Source organism: Ornithodoros turicata, chromosome 3 (genome assembly GCF_037126465.1).
Source record: "Ornithodoros turicata isolate Travis chromosome 3, ASM3712646v1, whole genome shotgun sequence".
NCBI classification, from domain to species: domain Eukaryota; kingdom Metazoa; phylum Arthropoda; class Arachnida; order Ixodida; family Argasidae; genus Ornithodoros; species Ornithodoros turicata.
This window is the reverse complement of record NC_088203.1, coordinates 28,823,793-28,847,284: the sequence shown is the minus strand read 5'-3', so window position 1 is coordinate 28,847,284 and position 23,492 is coordinate 28,823,793. Positions and strand designations below refer to the sequence as shown.

Below are 23,492 nucleotides of genomic sequence, written 5' to 3'. Positions count from 1 at the left end.
AACATTTAATCCTCATCTGATTTGGTACAGTTGTCATCCTCTTTTCAAACTAGTGTTATTTTGTAGGGTTCGACTTTTTCACGATAAACCCGATTCCACTGACTTCCTTCCAGAATCAGAAGAACTAGAAGAGGACTAGAACTAATAGAACTAATCCGGCTTAAATCAGATTTCTCACGGAATTCCAATCAAGCACCACGTGGTGTAATGTAATGTATCCTGTGCACTATCTAGTAGCAGTTTGCCCGCATGTTTCCCAATAAATATCATCTGAGTGCAACAATAAATATGAAGAGCACATTTGACGTTACAACATGTGGCCCTCGTCAGTATAACCTGCAAGGAATGCACATTTCACCAATATGTTCACCTTAACTGCCGCCTTCTGGACAGGAAGAATACAAATAATCTGATAACACCCAAACATATCAGTACCACCCCACATTACAGATTTGGAGACAGCACCCAATTCGAATGGCACAAGACCATTTCGCGCCGTCTGGGTCGTTGGCTGTGTTCTCTGCTTTTTTGGTCACCTTTTTCAGACTCAAGTAGGTGATACTCTTAAACGACATAACAAAAAATTCATCCCTTCTTAGTGCACGTGATGAAAAAAAAGAATTTTATATGCCTAACTACTTTGATGTTCAACATTCTGAGCATAAAAGACATATTTCAAATTTTAAGAGTGTATAAACTTTTTAAAAATTGTGAGGCTCTTAAATGCAAACATAGCACTTTTAGGTGACAAAAAGAACATGCATGAATATGTACAGGTTTCTTTTGAAGTAAGGGTATTGGTTGTAATGTTCTTGTGCATGTTGATTTAAGTGTTCCAATCCATAACTCACATGTGAAGCATATAGTGTGTGGTAAACTGCTGTCACAGTTCGAATAGGAAAAGTGTGTTTTAGCTTAGCTGGGGCATATGTGACAGAAGAAAACTTCCTCTTTGTTATACATACGATCGTGCCACAGAAAACGTTCAGCAATTTTACAGACGAGACAAGTGATATTCTTAGAATCACGAATACCTAAAACTGCGTATTTCTATATTTCTTTGATGGAGACAAAATATTATAAAATTGTGATTTTTGTGATTTTTCAATATTAGGAACAAGCTGGCTATAGGATAAACAAGACAAGCATTTTACAAGAGAGGCATTGAGGTATTGCTTCGGCAAACAAACATTCTATGGAATTTGCACGGATAAATATGTTTGTTTCGATGTTGTGATGTTTCGATGATGTCGTAAATCGAAGTGTGACGGTGTCCAGAAATGTCAAAAGAGCTTTGAGCGCAGATCGTTGTTGTGCTGGATTGGGCCAGGGACCAAGCAATTTCGAGAAATTTCGGGAAAAAAGAAATTTCGGGAGAAAGGGCGAGAGTCCAGCTGACGAAGAGACTTGGAGAGTGTGGTTCGGGAAGGTTGGTAGTGGGGGCAATGAAGAAGAATGTGCTCCAAATCCTCAAGAGCACCACAGTGGCAGCAGTGGGAGAGTCAGTTTGTCTCAAGCGGTAACGCCACTGAGCTGTAAAGGCCACATCGAGTCGCCATTCGGTGGATTAATGCAGCATCCTGACGAGAGGTGTTTCGTGGCATGCGGAAAGCGAGCGTTGGATCAACTCTGCTCAACAAGAAGAATGTCGGTTGTCCGTTGGCGGGAAGCCAGGGGTGTCACTAGGCGTCGCAGAATTGAACGGCGGTCGCCTCCCAGCAGAGCAATACTGGTCCGTGTCCGATACGAGAGAGCTGCTTCTGCGGCGCTGTCGGCCTGCTCGTTCCCCACGACACCACAATGGGCTGGAACCCACTGGAGAAGTAGCCTGTGGCCCAGAGTTCGAAGTAACTCGTTACTGTAACTAAGTTCCTTTTTTTGGTAACTTGTAACTTAACTCGGTACTTTTGTGCCGTGGTAAGTTTCAGAGGAACTCGTTCCTTTTTCAGGTAACTTCGCCAAAGTAATTTAAGTTAAGTTACAAGTTATTTTTAACACGCTTTTCACTCCCGTCCACATATTTTCTTGCTTTCTGTCCGCAAAGCGTTGATGCGTAGATGCAAAGCGCTCGAATAGACCTCTGCCAGAGAAACGTCATCATGACATTGGTAGACAGACTGAAACCGAAACAAAGCGGAAGGAGAAGGCTGGGTTCCACGAACGGGCACTTGTTCGCTGCCTCCCATTGAAAGAAAAGCAGGACCGAGGGTTGCGTCCCGTTAAGGGACCACATCGTAATCCTTTCAAGACCGTGGCTTTCGGGCGCGACCTTGTTCACCTCTAGCTTCGAGCGTAGTTCAATTCTACCAAATTTGTGGTGCTGTCGAACACTGACGTCATCTGTTTACAAAAAGGGAGAGGTCTATTGTTGGACATAAACGAAAACGATCTAAGCGTGTTGCACGCCTCTGCAGGCAACTCAAGGTCTAACTCAACTGCTCACAGGCGCTGCATCTGCGTAATGCTATTTTATGTCCGAAGTAACTTGGAAGTAACTCGTTATTTATTTTAAGTAACTCGGTTACTGTGAGTTACATTTGAGGCTGAAGAACTTCGCTATTAAGTTAGTTACATTTTTCACACTGTAACTTAACTTGTAACAAGTTCTTTTTGACGGGTAACTTCTCAATCTATGCTGTGGCCTGCTGCGTAGATAGTGTGGTAAGCCATTAACACATCTGTGACTAGGGGTGCGGATGGGCCTCGTATGCCGGAATTTTCAATAGCTTGAAGTGCAGATTTGGAGTCCGTGAAGACTGCCCATTCCCACGGGGTAAAATCAGCGATGTGTTGTAGAAAGAAAAGGACGGCATAGAGTTCAGCAGCTGTTGAGGAGGTTGGATGTGAAAGGCGTCGTCCTTGCACTACGCCTTTGGATGGTATGACGAATGGTGAAGCAGACTTGTTGTTGCGTGATGCGCCACCTGTATATGGTGCCGTAAACGTAGAAAACTTCTCATCTATCAGAGCATGAAAATGGGCTCGAAGGACTTGATGGGGGACCTGATCTCTTCAATCCAGAACGTTCGGAAGGCTTACGAAAGTGGGCGGTACCGGCAGAGACCAGGGGGCTTCCGGCGGGATAATGTCCTTAGCTATGAAGCCAGCGAGAGTCTGGCGTGTCCTCTGCGCTGCTCGATAGACGTCGCTTTCAGGGCGGTATCGAATTTTCCTGAGGAGCGGGTGGCGAGGAATGTGAGCACGCAAAACGTAGGAAGTGCCGAGCCTTTTCACGTTCACACACGTGGATTATTAAGAGTGTGAGTTGTTAAGAACACAAAGGAGTTGGTACTGCAGATTGACACATACTGTTTTCAGCCATGTAACCCTTAAAAAACTTGTATTGGTGTGTCACATGTTGCATATCTTTTTCAGCTTCATAAACGGCTTGTCACGGTTGATGCGATCAGAAGCATTGCTGATGTCGAAGACAATTTGCATTATCAAGAGCTTTGAGTCAATATTGAGTCTGACATTTTCTGCTACGGCAATCAAGGCTGCAGAAGTAAATTCTCCATCTCGAAAACTACATTGGGAGAATGAGTACTCCACTCGGAATAGTTATTAAGCTCTCTACAGTCTTGCTCAGTGCACAAAAGATTGCTTAAAAATTCATTAACTTGGTGAAAGTATTGCTAAATAGCAGGCAACAGTAGAACCCACTCAAGACTTGCTGCAAACAGACACACACACACAGGAAGTCTCGGCGAGGAAGTTGTAGCAAGGCATGCCCATCTGCAGTCCGCAACAACGGAAACTGCAGCAAATTCCTATAGCACAGTGCGAAAGGCGGCAAAAATGCAAAATCTCCATGCAACTTGCAGGGTTTTAGACACTGCTACTCGCTGTCTCCTTCTCTGCTGTGTTCAGACCAGGGATCGGAACTGGAACTGAACCCGAACCGAAAACCGGAAAAAAACATTATTTTCCATCGAACCGAACCGAACAATTTTTTGCTTGTCCTGAACCGAACCGGAACTGAACCGAAAAAAAAAATTGATGCGGTTACCGGTTTGGGAATCGGTTCAGAGGTGAAATACCTAAGTGTATAACGCCCAACCTTTTTTTTTTTCGATTATTTATTTTTTGTACGATGCCAGATGAGAGTAAAAGTTTGTGACTGCATCGCCAGTTTTTTGCCGGAACAAACGAGGGCCCTGACCGCGTTCTGCCAAAAGGCTTCCAGCACTTCGCTTTTCGTTTTCAGCAGACGACCACGGGAGTGCAATACAACAAAATATCAGTGCCCCGCTACTCCCTTCGGATGCCCTAACCATCTTGTGCAACGAAGAGACAGAGAGTGAAACCGAAACTATGCAAAACTTTGTGCGTTTCCCTAAGAACGCTTTGTCTTGTGAAGCAAGTGGGCGTGGCGAGGCAACAGTAGACGTTTCCTGAAACGGTTATCTCACACGTTTCTCTTACAACCGTGTGCGGTGAGGGTAAGCTCGCTTTCATATAGCAAAATTACTGCTCATGAACTGGCTAAACCAGGACCGAAAAAAGTAACGGTCCAAATCCCTGTAAGTGTCCCGACCGCTGACAGCCTTTCTTTATTTTTTTTCGTTTCTCTCTGAGCCGAACTTGAACCGAACAGATATACCTGAACCGGTTCAAGCTGATAATTTCGGTTCAGCGGAGCTAAACTCGAACCAAACCAATGTGCCTGAACCCGAACCGGACTGAAAAAAAAATACCGGTTCCGATCCCTGGTTCAGGCCCTCTCAATGCAGCCTTTGCCGCGATGCGTGACATAGCCCCTGCTTTGTAATGCAATGAACTTAAGGGAAAGCCTTATGCGTATTGTCATTCCTAAAGCATCACACCTATGAAGTAGGTCATGCTGATGGAGAAATAGGAAGAAGCACAACAGCAACACTTTGCAGTAGTGCACGTGGCTCCCTCTGAATTTTGCAACCAAAACTGATCTTCGAGGGTCCTCCAAGGGGATCTTGAGGCTCAGCTGTCATTTTATGTAGGATGTGAAACACAGTTTACGACCAACAGGTATCACACGAGAGACAACACGGCGACCGCACAATAGCGGTCAATTCACAAACGCGACTGATGACTGCCGAGTGTCGAAGACCATAGCGCAGGCAGAGTTCGAGGTAACTCGTTACTGTAACTAAGTTCCTTTTTTCGGTAACTTGTAACTTAACTCGGTACTTTTGCGCGGTGGTAACTTTCAGAGGAACTCATTCCTTTTTCAGGTAACTTTGCCAAAGTAACTTAAGTTAAGTTCCAAGTTATTTTAACTCGCTTTTCACTCACGTCTACATATTTTCTTGCTTTCTCTCCGGTTCCTTCATGGCATTTTTTGCCATAAAACGTGATATTCAATCAATGGCAGTATTTTATTCAGGAAGTAAGAAACGCTGCCATTGAAATGAAGCTGAACCATTGTGCGCCCACAGGGAGTAAGATGCAAAGCATTCGAATAGACCACTACCAGAGAAACGTCATCATGACATTGGTAGACAGACCGAAACCGGAACAAATCGGAAGGAGAGGGCTGGGCTTCACGGACCGGCACTTGCTCGCTGCCTCGCACTGAAAGAAAAGTAGGACCGAAGGTCTCGTCCCTTTAAGGGACCATATCGTAATCCCCTCAAGACCGTGGCTTTCTGTGCAACCTTGTTCGCCTCTAGCTTCGAGCGTAGTTCAATTCTACCAGATTTTGGCGCTGTCGAACAATATGACGTCATTTGTTTACAAACAGGGAGAGGTGTATTGTTGGGCATAAACGAAAACGATCTAAGCATGTTGCACTCCTCCGCAGGCAACTCAAGGTCTAAATCAACTGCTCACACGCGCTGCACCTGCGTAATGCTATTTCGTGTACGAAGTAACTTGGCAGTAACTCGTTCTTTCTTTTTAAGTAACTCAGTAACTGCGAGTTACATTTCAGGCGGAAGAACTTCGTTGTTAACTTAGTTACATTTTGCACACGGTAACTTAACTTGTAACGAGTTCTTTTTGACGGATAACTTCTCAATCTATGAGCACAGGACGGAAAGTTGTTTAATACAACAGAGGGCTCCGTTCGTTTGTCCCTGCCGATTCCTATTGCAAAGAGTGCTAACTCCTGTGGTTTCGAGCTATAGTCTCATGCTATAGTTAAATTACAGTTCGGACTCTGGGTAAGTAAAATTATATTTGCACTAGCAGCTGCGTGAGAACCAGAAAAAGATGCCAAACCGAGGGTTTATCAAACCTTGAAAATAGCATTTTCAAATTCCAGGGTATTCAGGGCTTTCAAGGACCAGTGGGAATCATGAGTTCAAAGAGGGAAGAGCACCGGACACTGTCAACAGCTAGCCATTGTATCGAGAGGGGCTGAACACAAAACCGCCTGAAAACCAAAAACAGCCTGAACGAAAGAGTGGGACCAAACTTGGCTGCATCTAAAATGAAATTTTTGTATCTTACAAGTTTTCGTAGTGTACCACAATTTCCAATTTATACCACCAACATGTTTTTATTAATAAATTTAGTTTTTGAACTCGTTAAAGGGGCAATAAACAGGTATGCAAGGTGCCCCTTTTTCTACTGCAGTGTGATTCGTTTCCTACAGTGACGTTGAGCAAAACCTTTTGCCGCAAAAAAGTAAATAATGGATCCAAACTGACCGAATATTCACTGCACTCTTTCGCGCTCCTGCCCAGCCCTGCGATGCCCTGGCGACAATAGCCACATGTCATTCTGACGTTGCGCACCATCAACCATTCAAAATGCGAAACGCCAATACATTGATTTTGCTGTAATATCGGGAAGTGAGGTCAATTCTAAACATATTTACACCTGTCAATCCCAAGGTAGCCAGATCAAAAGGTAAAAAGCCCAGTATTGCTCCACGAGGTCACAGCGATGTTCCTACAACCGGTTCCCCAAGCACCTCGCTTGTGTCAACTAGGCCTGTCACTGGCTAGGAGTCTCTCCGAAATCTCCCCCATCTCCAGTGAACGGAATACAGCTCTGCTACACGTGGGAGACGTGTGACGTATGTGCTCTCCGAGTAGGAAGGAGAGACTCACTCAGATTATGCTCTTTGAATGGCATTGCTTCATGGTAAAGACGCTCGCTAGAAGTAAATAATTTCACAATTGGATATCGCGAGCCACGTTCTTTCATAGAGCATAATAATCGGAGAATATTCGCGGAGGTGTTTAGTGCCCCTTTAAGGTTCATGCTGGCTGTCAAATTATATTACATTTGAGTAAGCTAGATCGCACATAGGTGTATGTAGTGCAGTTTTGGAAGGAAAAACTGCAACGTGAATTTATGAAAAGTTTGCCCTGTCTCTGAAGAGCACCCTGTACACAGGGCAGTTCTCAGAGTGGGCCAAAAATATCAAAAAATTCGTACTTAATTTTTTCTTAAAAAACTGCACTGCACATACCTCTCTCGAGGTATGGTCTACTTCAACTGAATTTTGTTTCAACAGTCTGTCCCAGCCTTAATAAACTTTCACAACTAATTTGGTTAGATAATAAAAGTGGGTCGATGGTCTACGTACAAAGGTTGTAGAGTAGAGGCCTGAGGTTTGTAATCGACAAAAACACAAACTGCAGGGAGCCCTTGTGTGCTGCATTATGCTCTCTCATGTCTTTCTTTCTACTACTGATAAAAGTGTCAAACTACTACGTTGCAAGTTCTGCGAATGAAATGAAGATAAGGTTTATTTTTGGTTCACCGCAAGTGCATGACGCATTCCCGAGCAGCAGCAGGTGCATCTACAGGGATGGAGCACAGTGGAGAGACGGACATAAAGCAGCTACACGTTAAACAAAAATTTGCAGGGCACACTGAGATTTTGCATTTTTCTATCTGTCATAGTGCACCACAGCGGCTAGACGCAGTTTCCAATTCTTACGAGTTAAAGTCTTCGGGGCTACATTTTCCAACTTTCTAATCTACATTACCGACCCATTTTTATTAGTAATTAAGGAAGTTAATTGTGAAACCTCATTAATGCAGGCACTGGCTGTCAAAACAATATCACGGTGGGGCAGGCCACACTGCAAACAAGTGTATGCAGAGCAGTTCTCAAAGTAAAAATGAACCACAAATTATGGGAAATTGTATCAAATGTGCACATAAAATTGCCTGTCAGAGAAAAAGTTGCTTATACAGAGTGACGTGCAATGATGTTAGAAGGCAGGAGATATAAAACTCTTCTGCAACTCTACTAGGGCTTCAACAATGTGCTGTAGACTACTCAATCCGTCGTAACAGGTTAGACGACAAGGACCCTCTTGTAGCCTGTTTGCAGCATAAATGGCATGGAGTGATGTGTCCTGTAGTGTTGTTCTTTGCTTGTTGTTCTTCTGTAGTGTTGTTCTTACATTGTGTGCTACAATCCCTTTCCGCATTTCCTCCTACCAATGTTTCCACTTTTTCCTGTGAGACACAGAACTGAGCATTCGACGAGGAGCACTGCAACAATGCAACACAGACAAAGCACAAACTTCCATTCACTTGTTAGAACTATGGTCACTTTCCTTTTGCTGTTTAGCAGGTTCAGTATACAGCTATATGTGTGTTTTATTTTCTCAGAAACGTGTCGCCTTTTCGTGTCAAAAGCTTCTCGTTGCGTTTCTCAACTAAAGCAAAATTTACCGAAGACATAACGATACGCAAATTTCAGATTTTTTGTGTCGTTGACCTCTACTTAACATTTAGTTTTCGTTCACAGACTGAAGCTACCCCGATCTGCAGCTCAAAGGTAATATGTGTACAACAGCAGAGGGACTGCCGCATACAGTGCCAGACAAAACAGCTGAACTCTGTCTACGGGTACCAGCACACTGACTTGTTGAGCTTTGATGTTCTCACACATCCTCAGCTGACAGATGACGATGCACGAACTTACATGCGATTCGCCAGAACGCACGAAAAAAGCCGCGTCGGAAATGACTAACGTAAGATGTTGCTGCAACATTAGTTTCCATTGAAGAAACAGCCCATGTGCAAGACGTGCGTCAGTGGAGACGACGTGGAGTTGTTTGTACCGCGTTCATAAACACGACAAAACACGTGCGGCCTTGAATGACAGGCGCTGCGTTCACTAGACATGTGTTACACAGTTAATCGCGACAAACGACATATGATTAACTGTTCGATGCCTCACCTAACTCTTTCCATCTTCCACCTGCATCGAGGAGTCTGCACAGTTTAGTTCTTTGGCCGTACGGGAGTTCATAGACGTACTTGATCTGCTGATAACCACCTGTTGCCATCCTGTATCGTCTATTCATGACAACGAAGTCCCTTCACAAGCACTGCTTAGGTGTGCTTTGCATGATCGTCTCCAACGAAAGAACTCGCGGCTTGAAGCTTGAACCACTTAACTCCGAATGGGAAAACGACAGCGTGCGTACTCCGAGGCTCCGGCTCCGACTAGCGCGATGAAATGAAATCAACGAAAAAAATTACGGTGACAGTCGCGCCACCACGGGAGCGCTGCAATAACGCGATTCATTCGCTAGGGTCCTCGAGTGGAAATATCTGTAAGCGACTGTATGGATTGTACTTTCACGCCCTACTGACAACTTCCTTGTTTATAGTGTGTATTGCTGCATGGTTGCGAAACTTGTGGCTTGTTTCATGAACGTAAACGAACACAGCAGGAAGGAGCAACGCTGGCGTTAGACGATACGTGGGCAGGGATTTCCGTCGCACTTTGCGGATGTTGTCACAACAACAGTATTGGAATCATATAGAGTTTATTCAGAACTGCAAGCTTGGGGGTGGAGGTACGGGGAAGGGGTTGCAAAAAAGTGTGGGCGCAGTTGCATTGTAACAGCAGATACACAAGAAAAACTTTTAGGGTAGTGTTAGGATCTGGATCACTGATTGGGACTTCTTGGAACCACGTGAAAGTGTGTGAATAAATACGATGGGACATTTGCGCTAGTACTTTTGCTGTACTTCTACAAAAATTGAAAGCTTCTTGCAATTTCCTCTTTGTGTGCGTTGTGTCCTGTGTACGTACATTTCGAAGTGCAAGATGCACGATCTCGAAAAGGAAACCGATATATTGCTCACTTTCGGTTTCGTTTTCGAGGTCCTGCGTCTTGTAGTCCGCGTCCTCATCCGCACTTACTCACAAACAACAAGGCAAGCCTCAGCCTTTTGTGGGTTTTCATTGCTTCAGCGTGTGATTATGTATTGTCATCAGGTTGGAGAACAACACACGTAGGTAATGAATTTAAACTATAGTTGGTCGAATGAATTTCTGCAGCAGTGCAAAGCTCACATTTTTAATATGTTAAAATGTATCACAAAAGAGGTGCACTTTTCTACTTATTTCATCGCAAAATTGGTAGAGTACTGGGAACAATTTTTCAACGTCTTTAAAAGCTGGTAAGTTTAGAGAATAATATCTTCCAGGATGGTAGCCAGGAAAGTATTTCGGGGAACAGGGTGTTTTATGGGGACTTTACATGGGAGAGGATTTCACCCTTGATTCCCGCTTCCAAACTCAAAGGTAGGATTTTGGGGGAGGGGAGGTTGACCCCCCCACCTACACCCATGATATCTTCACCATCCTGCATACACCATATAGCAGTCAAACAGATGAGTGTGACGTATATGATGTATTTATTCCACGCATTAAATATTATTTTTAGCAAATTTTTTGTATGTATCGGAGGTCAGCATATTACTAATTCATTGAACACATGAAAAATTTTGTGGCCCTTTCAGATTCCGTTTAAAGAGATCTATAGCTGTTCCTGTATTGCATGAAATATCAAGCCAGACGTAAGCCCATGCAACAGTTTCCCCGAGAATGCTTTTATTCAAAAATCAACCAATGAAGACCCACGGCACAGGCGGCAACAAATCACTCTCTCCACTGATGTCCACACTGCTGATCGCAGCACTTGTAAAATGTCGTCATCGGCTCGTCTGCGGACCTCGTCTGGATCTGCATAAAGTAGGCCCTCTCGTGACCGCACTTGGGACATTTTTCTTCCGTCGAGTCCACGTTTTCCCACGCAGCTGCTCCGCCCAAGACGTCGTCCACGTCCTTCAACCTGGGGTATTTCCGGTTGGAAATCTTTTGTCGGATATTGTAGACGTAGGGACAGGTGTTGCAAGCGAAGCGGTAGCACAAGAGGCCGTTCTCCACTATGAGGATGTTGGCGCACGTGGGACAGAACAGCAGCATGGTTGTCCGGTTTGCAGACGGTCTTCACTTCAGGAAGAGGATGTAGAAGCCGGTAGCGACGCAAGTGAGCGAAACAAACAGGTGGAGTCTCGTACCGATGACGGAAGCTGGGGAGTAGGATGGAACATGTAACATGTCAGTACTGGGTAGTAATATTGCATTATATTATTAATAAACATTTTAATTAATTATTATGTAGCATACAGCATTCACGCATAACTATGGGCAGCAAGCAGCACCAGGAGTACTTGACACACGTTGATTAATATATTTTCATTCCAGTATGATGCAATGCAAGTTGGGCCTCTATAAAAGGTGGCCTGTAGTACGTGTAAAAAATAAATAAATAATGGATTTCAGTTGTTTATATGCCTGGTGCCCATTAACAGCGAAGATCTGGGATATACATAGTTTTAAACCAGGGTTTAAGAGCACCTGTGTTTAGACTTCCACTGTTGGTGGGAACTAATAAAAAATAAATATACAAATAATGCTAATAACATATGCAATACACGCAATATGACATATTTAGGGTGTGACACTTTTCATGTTGCATTTCATGAATGTAGAAATGAAAAGTGTGTATTATTCTGTCATCCGGAATTTGAGGTTAAGTGGATCCCACCTACGTGTTTGCTGGGAATGATCAAGCTAAAGTAAACGATTGTTTTGGGAGTATTGCTCTCGATGACACCAACAATATACGGATGTGAAACATTGCTTACTGTGGTTTGTGTACAGGCTCATTTCGACAACTTCGTGTTGTACAGTAACCTAAACCAATTCTGTGCACCGATGTTGAAAAATTAAATTCCAATAGCACACAGCCATAGAAAAGATAGATGTATGAAACGAAACGAAACACACTGAAAACGGCACCACGTGAATATCATAATGAACAACCTGTTTGCTTACCTTTATAGAATACACCAAAGAAACCTTTCTTTTCCGACAGGAACCACTGTTTTAAGCGAGGGATCTTGCGCATATAGGCGCAAGTGCAGATCACCAGCAAAGAGAACACAATAAGGCCATCAAATGTGTACGCTGAAAAGAAGAAAAAAAAAGTGATGCGCTACAACCTGCCTACAACAATAGCCTGCGCAAAAATAGGATGCAACACCGAGCTACGCCACCTCATTTTACAAGCCTCGTCATACAATTTCGTGATACAACGAGCCTGCGAGCATTGCCCGAGAGCGTTAGTGTCAAAATAATAGTGTCACAAAAAAGGCACAAAGAACACTCACCATTCGTCATAGTTCAGAAGAAAAACGTCAGCAATTAAGGCATATTACAATAACACGCCAGCACCCGTAGCAGACGCCATGCATTGATGTCTATAGCACTGCATCTGATCTCCTGCGTGTTGGTACAATGACACAACTAGCAAGCATGCCAAGTTTCACTCATCTGGTTTTTATGGTACCGATTAGTGTCCTGTCAATGGAAAATAGTTTAGGGGGTGGATTTATGTTACGCGAACGTTATGCGAACGTCCGCTGGCCGATTTCACGTCACATCAGGCAGGCATGTCCCATCGGCCTCCTGGACTTTCTTATTTTTGTAATATTTAGTAGTTTATCATCATGAATGATAATAAAGGGTGGTAAAACGAATAATTTCTACGGAATAGTTTTGTGCAAAAAACATCGAGAAAATCCGACCTTGAATTCGAGTGTTTCACTTTCGCCGTTTTTGCACGCGATATCTCCTGAGTTGTAAAATACATTCTTGGAATTTTTTCTTATCATTTAGTATGCATCCAGTCCAGCTGGCCAAGCGCAAATTTTGGCGCGCAGGTCCAACGCTCTGATATGAAAATTGGCGGGCATGCTCTCTTGAGCAGTTTTGTTCCGACTTCGACGCGTGACTTCTCGGGGGGAATTTATTAGCACAGAAAAAAAGAAAAGAGAGAGAGAGAGAGAAGGAAAGATAAAAGGGGTAACTTCTCTGGGTGTAGATGGCCCTCATTGCTACACTTAATTGACGTCAATTTACTCAGATTTGAATGCTCTTTCATTTGATGTGTCTAGTGTCTGCTCATACAGGGCAGGGTTCAAGCATATTAAAAAAAAAAAAAGAAACACTAGGCTTTTTTTTGTTGGGCGTCCTTTCTCGAAAAAGCCCCTTTTTATTTCAATTATATTTAGCCAGGACATTGCCTGATGTTAAACCTTTCCTCTGCTGTAATAAATCTCTGCTTCAAAAGCTGCACACTGGAAAGCGTCATTTTCTGTATTCACTGTCCACGGTACAGGCTATGGAAGTCCCTCGGGCTTCATTTTCCGATGTCTCGCTTTGCCACACCTGTGAACCTTGTATGCTGATTTATGCAGTACATTTACCCGTTCGTTTTTCATTTGGATTCAAAAAGAAGCCACATCCTCAGCGAGACGGAGTAAATGGACGCGCTTTTGGTGCTGTGACAAGCACGTACGTTACCATATCTTGTGACCCTAGGATGCTCAGGTTAACCCAGGTTATGTGTCGTGGCCATAGGTCGGCGAATTCATTCATGATGGCCTTCACCGACTTCATTCACCATCACATCATAGAGAATGATGTGATGTTGAATGAAGGGCATGATGTGATGTGAAGTTGAAGTTGAAGTTGAATGAGCGGCATGATGTGAAGTGAAGTTGAAGTTGAAGTTGAATGAAGGGCTATGATGTGATGTGAAGTTGATGTTGAAGTTGAATGAAGGGCTATGATGGGATTTGAAGTTGAAGTCCGCGTGATGGGTTTTGAAGTTGAAGTCCGCGTGATGGGTTTTGAAGTTGAAGTCTGTGTGAAGGGATTTGAAGTTGAAGTCCGCGTGATGGGTTTTGAAGTTGAAGTCTGTGTGATGGGATTTGAAGTTGAAGTCCGCGTGATGGGTTTTGAAGTTGAAGTCAGTGTGGTGGGATTTGAAGTTGAAGTCCGCGTGATGGGTTCTGAAGTTGAAGTCAGTGTGGTGGGATTTGAAGTTGAAGTTCGCGTGATGGGTTCTGAAGTTGAAGTCAGCGTGTGTGGGTTTGGAAGTCGAAGTCCGTGTGTTGGGTTTTGAAGTCAGCGCGATGGTTTTTAAGGGGAAGTCAGCGGGATGGGTTTTGAAGCTGAAGTCTGCGCGATAGATTTTAAAGATGACGGATAGGTTTCGAAGTCCTCATAATAGGTTGTTTTGAAGCCGACAATGTGTAGTCGATGTCTGACCTTCACGTGTAGTGACTGTTACTTGTGCGAACGCGTGCGGAGTGAATGGCAAATGTGTATTGGAGTGCACCGAGCGAACATAAACGCTTCGCGTTTCGTGTCTAGTGTAGGCGTATGGGCCTGACACTGCAGATGCCTGGCGGACTTCCTCCCCCCCCCCCCTTGTTGTGTACCGGCGGTCGCAGGTAGGGAAAGTGTTTGGAACGCGTTAGTCTCTGGCATAGTGGGGCGCGGAGGGCAATGTCATGTAGCCGGGGCAACTGTATGTTGCGAATGTGAGCGGTAGATTAGATTAAGATCCGATTTGGCGTTCTGCGGTCGCGCGGTCTGCACGTTGCGGTTGTTCTGTTTGACTCATTTGCTCGCCTACAGCTATAATGTGCGTATATATGTATATTGGATGGGTTTGGATTTGAGCCTCCGCCTTCGGTCGCGTACGCGCGTTGTACTAGGCGACAGTTGATTGATGTCGTGCTGACGAAGTGTGTTTTATTAGGCTTATTTTGTGTCTTCTTAGATTGCTTATTTTTCTTTTGTGTGATTGGGATCCAAATAGGACAAGATCGGGCTGGCATTGTTTTTGTGGACGTCTTTTGTTTTAAATGTAATACACAGAGGTCACTATAGGTCTCTTATTTATCTGAGGTGCATAGGTCATGTTTTGGGGAATTATGTGTTCGGCATGCATGTAGCATCCATCGGACACAAGCATTCCATCAGAGCACGCAGCTGATATTTCTTAGATATTCATGGCCAATAATGTACATTTCAGCAGAGGCGGGAAAGTTAATTACCACCCAAAAGTTGCTAGTTACGAGTGACGTCATTAAGCTAAATATGTAATGAAGTTACAACCTTCAAGTTATCAAAATGAAATTAAGTGAGAAATGAAAGTTCTTGCTACTATGCCGAAATTAAGTTGGGGGCGGAGTTTCGAATATACCTTGTCAATTGGGCACAAAGTGAGAATTGGAATCCCAAGTTCTGCGAGTTCCCATTTTCCGCGCACATTTCATAGAACCTTGCCAGTGGCATTATCGCCTTCCCCGTAAAAAAATGCACTCCACGCACTCCAAACGAACGCTCTGCAGCGACCTAACTCAGAAGCACGTCGGAATTGCGTTTGCGTACATCCAGTACATCGCGCTGCAACAAGGCGGAGCAGACAGGCTGCTGGCGCCGCGCACGTGCAAGAGGCGGGGTCACTGTCGTCGGATTTTTCAGCAGCAAAATAAAAAGAAAGGAGCCCGCGTTGTGCGTTCTGCCTGCTTGGACGTCAAGCGAAATAGAAATTTCTAACTTTGCTCATGATACTTTTGCGAAGTTAACCTCAAAAAGTGACTAACACTACACTCAAGTGATTATGATGAGAGGTTGTTTCAAATATCAAATAAAAACAGGTAAGAGTGGGAATTGTTGTAAACTGTGTCGACACATATTTATTTAGAGATTGTAAGAGAGGAAAAGAAACTGTTTCACGGACTGTGAGTTGGTGGTCTTCCGAGCTCCTTGCAGTGTTCACTTCGATTTGCGCCTCACATTCTGTATGTATTACATGTGTCCAAACGCCTCGGTCGTCAAGAATTCACTTAGTGTTCGTCCGTATATACCCTCCTCGGAGGAAGAAGAATACAATGGGTTACACTTCTCCGAGGAGAGATTCTCAGTTTTTGGTGTCAGTGATTTATCGAGACCATGATACATCCCTGTGACACCCCCCACCCCAAAGAAAAACGTTTGGCGACACCCCCTGCAAAATAGGGGGCTTGCCGTTTCAGCTGTAATTACATGTCGGTAATTATACGTATAAAGGTGTTATCACGTAGCTGTAATAATACCCACGCCCCCTGCTTGGGATTCGTTCACGACGGCTATTTCCGGTGTCAGTAAGCATCATGTCACAAGAACTCATGTAATACTGAGTGGCTGGCCACGATGTATTCCGATGCTGAAGCTAATAGCCGAAGATACCCCCGCGTCACGAGTGAAATATGGCACGGCGGAAAAGCCAGACGTACGAAGCCACATGATCGTGCCATGTACCGGCAGACACGGCGATCGTACGAAGTCCTATGAACGTTCAATGTTCCGGCAGGCAAGGATGTCGTACGAAGCCACATGAACCTGCAATGTGCTATGCGCTCACTAGCTGTCAACAACGGGCGCAACATTGTGCAACAACCCTACCGCGTAAGCAACATACCTCCCGCGGCCGTTCACATGCGACAGCGGAGGTCAAAAGTTGCATCCCTCCCTTTCCTCCTTTCTTGGTGCACCCTGCTTCCAAGCCCAACCCAGAGCAAGGCGACCGCACCCTCCAAACAACATACCCCTCCTCCGCTTACGCTTTCGCCGCCACTATACCAGGAAATCCACGCTAACACGGGCGAGGAAGACGCCAACGTCGTAATCCTCCAGCAGCGAGCAGCCGGGCACACCAACGTAGGCCTTCGTTGGTATTCAACTTCAAAACCCATCAGCGGTCACCCGAAGCCACATGAACGCGCAATGTGCTATGCGCTCACTTATCTGTCAACAACGGGCGCAATATTGTGCAACAACCCTACCGCGCAAGCAATACACCTGCCGCTGTTCGCATGCGACAGCGGAGGTCAAACGTGGCATCCCTCCCTTTCCTCCTTCATTGGTAAACCCTGCTTCCAAGTCCAACCGAGTGCAGGCTGACCGCGCCCTCCAAACAGCATACCCCTCCTTCGCTTACGCTTTTGCTGCCACTACCAGGAAACCCACGCAAACGCAGGCGAGCAGGACGCTAGCGTCGTAATCCTGCAGCCGGGCACACTCCACGTAGGCCTTTGTGTGAGTTCAACTTCAAAAACCCCATCACCGACGTCACCACCCATCATAGGAATTGAACTTCAAAACCCCATCACAAACTTCAACTTCAAAATCCATCACCGACTTCAGAACCCATCATAGGAATTCAACTTCAAAGCCCCATCACAAACTTCAACTTCAAAATCCATCACCGACTTCAGAACCCATCATAGGAATTCAACTTCAAAGCCCCATCACAAACTTCAACTTCAAAATCCATCACCGACTTCAGAACCCATCATAGGAATGCAACTTCAAAACCCCATCACAGACTTCAACTTCAAAATCCATCACTGACTTCAGAACCCATCATAGGAATTCAACTTCAGTGCCCCATCACAAACTTCAACTTCAAAATCCATCACCGACTTCAGAACCCATCATAGGAATTCAACTTCAAAACCGCGATGGGATGTGAAGTTGAATTCTGATGATGGGTTCTGAAGTTGAATGATGGCTTATGATGTGATGGATTCTGAAGTTGAAGTTGAATGATGTGATGTGATGTGATGGGTTCTGAAGTTGAATTTGAATGATGGGTTATGATGTGATGAATTCTGAAGTTGAAGTTGAATGATGGGTTATGAAGTGATGAATTCTGAGGTTGAAGTTGAGTTACGGGCTCGTGATGTGATGGTTTATGACGGTGATGTGATGTGATGGGCTTTGCGGAAAACTGACCATGATGTAATGTTGAATGAATTCTTAGCAAAATGCCGACCTATGGCGTTGTGTTTGATCATTGAATTCACGTATGCCCCTTTGCCGTGACCTGTGCCTGTAAGCGGCCTTGGCGGTTTACAGGAACAGGCCACGTACGCCTAGGGCGAACGCATCGGCATCGCATGTGCATTCTGCTTCAAAAGCTGCGCACATAGCACGCTCCTAGCCAACCATCATCCCGAATGACAACGTTCTCGCCCTAGATTTGTTGAAAATGGGAGGCGGAGCCAATTTTGTATCAATTATCAAGGTCAAGAACGTTGTCATTCGCTATGATGGTTGACTACAGTCTTAAAAATGAACTTCACCTCATAGCACGCTGCTAGCCAACCATAATCTCGAATGATATCGTTATCTGACCTGATTCGTTGAAAACGGGAGGCGTACGTCTTTTTGTGACAATTATGAACAGCATAAGTGTCACAAAAAAGACGTACGCCTCCCGTTTTCAACAAATCAGGGCAGATAACGATATCATTCGAGATTATGGTTGGCTAGCAGCGTGCTATGAGGTGAAGTTCATTTTTAAGACTGTAGTCAACCATCATAGCGAATGACAACGTTCTTGACCTTGATAAGGAGGTGTGCGACTTTTAGAGGTTTTACTGTATATTGATTTTTAAAATATTTAAAGCAGCACAGTAGTAAATTTCAGGGATAATGATTGGAAAATACATCTCATAAGATGTATTTGGATAACGTGTCTTCTTGCGGGACCGTTTAACAGGGTTCCCCTCACGGTCTCTTATCTCAAGTGTGTTCCTGATTTTGTGTAGCACTAAGAAAATAAATAAATAAATAAATAAAACTCGGTTTTCTCTCCTGCACTCAAACCAAACCCAATAAGAAATACATGTTGAGCATTACAGGAAGCTCATAGTGTGCTTGTCACAGAATATTTGCTCCGCAAAAGCAGTACAGGAGTGAGCACTGACCTACACATTGTGCAACCATTCGAATTGGACAAAGTGCAAATATCACAAGAAGGAAAACTGAAGCAGTCTTCCAAAACAGCATCGAATGTTTAGATTAGCCAACAAGTGATTTGAACGTTACTAAGCGTCTCATGGGCACGCCTACCATTAGCAAGAAAATTGTTTCATCGCTTTCCTTCTGTCTTTTACTCTTCATTCCTTTCACCATTGAGTGTCTTTGCCATCTCGTGAACCTATTCACAGCTCAAGCTGCATGAATGAACCAGTCCAGAAGCAGACTCGTTGAGTGGCAAAAACTGCTTATCGTGACAAGTAAAGGTTAAAATACGCGGTGTGGGCAACAGGCAAAGAGCAGAATAAGCAAGAAAAAACATCGAAATGGCGATGCTAAGTGCGCAAACTGTGCATCCCGCTTGCACGCACAGAAGCAGGCGGCAGTCACGTGAGGTTATTTTCTCCGCAAAAACGACGGCAGCGCCCGTCTCTTCAGTGGTGCAGGTCGCGCCAAATAACGGGGCTGAAAGTCACTGAAAAGGTTAGCCAGCTGTAGGACTCGAACCCACATCTTCTGGATTACCGGTCCAGGGCTCTACCAATTGAGCTAAGCTAACACGCCTTCTCAGCGACTTCCAGGGTGCGTCATCTGAAGGGACAAACCAGTCACTCTCTCTCACTCGTGCTCCTTTCATTTCTTACATTTTTGCACACCCATACACACATTCGAGGCTAAGGGGGGAAGTAACGGGGCTGTTCACCTCCTATCACCAGGCTCCAACAGCTCCCCATAGAGCCCATAGTTTGAGATAATTCACGCAACACTGGGCACACGACCAATGAGAGTGCAATGTTGTAGAAATTATGCATAGTCAGTCGGCCAATCAGGAGTCTCAACCTTTGGCATTCCTTTCGGCCGGTTCTGGCTACCATCGACTTCTACTGGATTTCACGCTAGCCGTCGTTACCCGATATTCAGAATAACTGAAGCTTTATTTGACACAAAGCACTGATTCAAAGGCCTAATACACGGGTGCCCTGTGAATACAAAGTCCACTGCGTTGTTGACACACTGTAACCAAGTTCGAACTGGAAGCAAAACGAACACGTCGTTCATTTCAATACCGAGGCATGAGTGCGTACCATTTTATGATGAGCCTCTTCCTTCGATGCTTGCAGAGCGGAAAGCGCTTCTGTGGCACATAATATATCCGACGGCGCCCGAACGCGTTCTTCACCACCACCTCACAAAGCATTCCAGTTCCGGAGTTGATAGACTGTTTGTGGGATAGTAGCCGTGTCCAGAAACAACACAACACTCGTACACTCTTAAAAATGATGGTGGTGGTGATGGCGATAGGGCTTGCCGTTGTCGGCCTCACATACGTGAGGCCGACAACGGCAAGCCTTACCAACGGTAAGCCGAAACACTTAACACAGGAGGACGCCGTACTGGCCGTACCGGCCGGGAAGGTGCACGCACATGCGCGTGTACAAAATACGATTTCAAAACATTGTCGACCAATCGAAGCGCGCCCACAGTCTCGGCCAATGAGCTTGAAATGTTGTAGATGAGCGCAGTGATACATATCCCTCAGCCGTATCCTCGGGTACCTGAGGAGGACTGCTATCACATCCTAGGGTGCCTTAGAATGACCCACTTGTGGACAGTAGGTTGAGCCTGGCATTAGATAGTTTTAGCGCATCGTATGCCTTTGCATACGTAAGGGATAGCGTTGGTAGTCTCGCTCATGCATAAAACATAAAGATAGCTTCGCGCAGTGCACAGAACCGGGTCTAGGACTTTTCGGTACGGACATTTCGGTACACGGACCTTTCGGTACACGGACATTTCGGTACACGGACCTTTCGGTACACGGACCTTTCGGTACGCGGACCTTTCGGTACACGGACATTTCGGTACACGGCCACACCGCTGGAAGGTGGTCTTCGGCTTCTTAGTCATAAAACGGTGACTGTTTCTTTTTTTTTTTCTTTTCGAGTACCTAAAATTGCGAGTACCTAGACTATGCATTAATCATGCAATGCGCTGTTTCAGTATGTCATCCAAGGGAAATACTCGAAGCATCCCATGCACGATACATGTCTTTAGATGGTCGCTGCGAAAAGTGTAATTTCCAGGCATTGCCTCTGCAGGGAGTGGCAGCCATAAGGCCGAAAAATTGAATCCCCGAACAAACCGAAAGTAAAAATTCAAGGCTAAGGTTAGGTTAAATTTTCTTTATATGGTTCGTTCAAAAAGAGTGTTTACCGTTTACACGCGCTTGGACGGACATTATGTTGAGATCTTGTGCGAAAAAATTGAACAATGTCCATAGGCCTTCAGATAGATCGGTGTTTTGATTTTTCGGCCCTTCGTCTGTTCGCCGTTTTAATCTTTTGGCCTTTCGTGTTTTGACCGTTTCCCTCTGCAGGACACATAAGGGCTCAAGAATGGTAGTAAATGTGGTGACGGGAGTGTAGATGTTCCCCTAAAATTGCCTGTATCTGCATGCTGCAATGATCGCAAAGTATCCTTTCTGCAGTGCCTTACGGGTGGCAACCAGAAGGGCGTATAGGAAAGTATGACCCGTTCTTGAGAAAACGGTCCCTGAAAAAGGCGCCCCCGGTATAGCAGGCGGGCATTTTTATCTGGCTTATTTTGTCTTACACTCTTTCACAGAAGACATTCCAGATGCCCGTTGTTAATGTAGGTCGTCAAAAATGTTATGTTCGTAAAAAAGGAAATGAAGAGGCTGCCGGACTTTTCAGCAAACGTATTTTCGTTAAAAGCCGTTAAAAAAAGAAAAAAAGAAAGAAAGAAAGGTCATGGTAATTTTAATTTGCAGTGAACAACGCAACGGACAACGAACTGATGTTTTCGTACGTGCAAAACTTTGTAATGCATTTCCTTAAGGATGTCTTTTTTTATACAGTTGTTTTATTAAAAATCTATAAGAGTCCCACATATGCCGTTTGGGTGACAATAGCTGGCAAAGAATATCTGCCGTCCCAGAGATGTTAGAAGTGAAAACAGGACGTCTGTAGCTCATACACTTTTACAAGGGCTAATCTGTATTGAGAACAAAACACGTTGTCATAACCAATAAGCCGAAGACCATATTCGAGCGGTATGGCCGTGTACCGAAATGTCCTTGTACCGAAAGGTCCGTGTACCGAGAGGTCCGTGTACCGAAATGTCCGTACCGAAAGGTCCTGTACCCAAATGTCCTGTACCGAAAGGTCCTGTACCCAAATGTCCTGTACCGAAAGGTCCGTATCCCCACAGAACCACCACGCTATTCCTTTCGTACGCTTACGAACGTCGTAGTTTTCGGTTGGTGTTATCTGTCTGTCTATTATCTGTCTATTATCCCCCAACGAGACATGCCTGTGTGAAATATGTTCGCTTTCAACTCCGGCGATAGCGTACGATGCATTGAAGCTCACTATTATCATCGGACGGTGCCCTTGTTATCTTGTGCTTCATAGCTTATAGAAGGACGACCTGGTTGTGAGGTCTGTTATCGCCAGGGAATGTTCGGAATTGCCAAACGGTTCCAAAATCGATCACTGACTCCCTAGCTTTCTAGTTCGACTTTTTACTCTTTGAAGTCTTCTGGCCACACCCTTCCATTAACGACTTAGACTCGCCCTTGTTTCCGTTTCTGAGTCCCGTTAAGACACGGTCAACCCAGCGAGACGTTCCGGGCGTTTATTCTCCGGGCGGAATATAGCTACCTCAAGAATCCGATTTTTACTGAACCATATAAATGCCAATAAACACTCCCCGAATTGGCTTGAAAGAAAATGCCGAAACCCACATAACAACATAACAACAAGTCATCTTCACAATTTTCACAAGAGTCACTCCGCGCTCGCGAGTGTAGCGCGGCCAAGGGGGAACAGGGGGGACATAGCCGGCACTACATCGCGAAGCGGGGGCGTCGTGCAAAGGCTGGTAGCCAATCGCAGGAGCCTTTCACGGATGAGTTGGCGGTCCCAAGTGTAGGATTTAAGTTGTCACTGACTATAGTCACTCATGTCTTTCGTCTTTCGTCCGTTTGGGTCATGCTACTGTACAGTTCTTTTCGTCCTGACTTCTCCTGGCTTTTGAGACATTTTGGCAACAATACACAGCCTAACAACAATTGAAAACGGTGGGGAGAATACGCACAAACAGTGCCAAGAATTTATGCATGAAACACAAGGTAACGACGGTTGTACCAGTCCAACAATTCAACAACAACAACAACAACAACAACAACCACCAGTACAATACCAGTCACACAACAACCAGTCCGTCGACATTATCGATTATCAAATGAACTTGCCTATCAGACTGCAAGCGCTGATTTTAAGCTATAGCTTAAAGGAGTGAAATTCAATTTCTCTGACGTTACTACGAAAAATTACTCCAGCACAAGTCCACGGAAATTCTGGAGATATATCTCACCCTCAAAAGGAAAAGAAAACCTGTCATTTATTATTAACGAGATTAGCGTCGAGGACCCTCGTGTCATATCTGAAGCATTTAACTGCCATTTCCAACCTGTTTTCACACGTGATAATGGCCATTGTCCCGATTTTGTTAATAGTACTGTCGATTGTCTAGGGGACTTGATAATTCG

General features: G+C 44.7%; 1 protein-coding gene and 2 long non-coding RNA genes across 4 annotated transcripts in view; 1 reads left to right on the top strand and 2 right to left on the bottom strand.

Annotated features, from left to right (window-relative positions):
• Positions 1-9,442, bottom strand: part of LOC135388350 (uncharacterized) — a 48,253-nt gene extending 38,811 nt beyond the window's left edge. The window contains exon 1 of one of the 2 annotated variants that reach the window (XM_064617850.1): positions 9,134-9,442. In XM_064617850.1, coding sequence (XP_064473920.1) covers positions 9,134-9,260 — 127 coding nt within the window. In that variant the 5' untranslated portion in view covers positions 9,261-9,442. Of the gene's footprint in view, positions 1-8,875; positions 8,970-9,133 lie in introns of those variants that run through there. The other variant, XM_064617851.1, reaches the window with a different exon arrangement.
• Positions 9,443-9,447: 5 nt separating this feature from the next.
• On the top strand, positions 9,448-11,367 carry LOC135388354 (uncharacterized). Its single transcript, XR_010421333.1, has 2 exons — positions 9,448-9,512; positions 10,711-11,367. It is a non-coding gene; the product is annotated as an uncharacterized LOC135388354 (long non-coding RNA).
• LOC135388353 (uncharacterized) lies at positions 11,177-12,536 on the bottom strand. Its single transcript, XR_010421332.1, has 3 exons — positions 12,427-12,536; positions 12,092-12,223; positions 11,177-11,283 (listed from the first exon to the last, which is right to left on the bottom strand). It is a non-coding gene; the product is annotated as an uncharacterized LOC135388353 (long non-coding RNA).
• Positions 12,537-23,492: the final 10,956 nt, after the last annotated feature.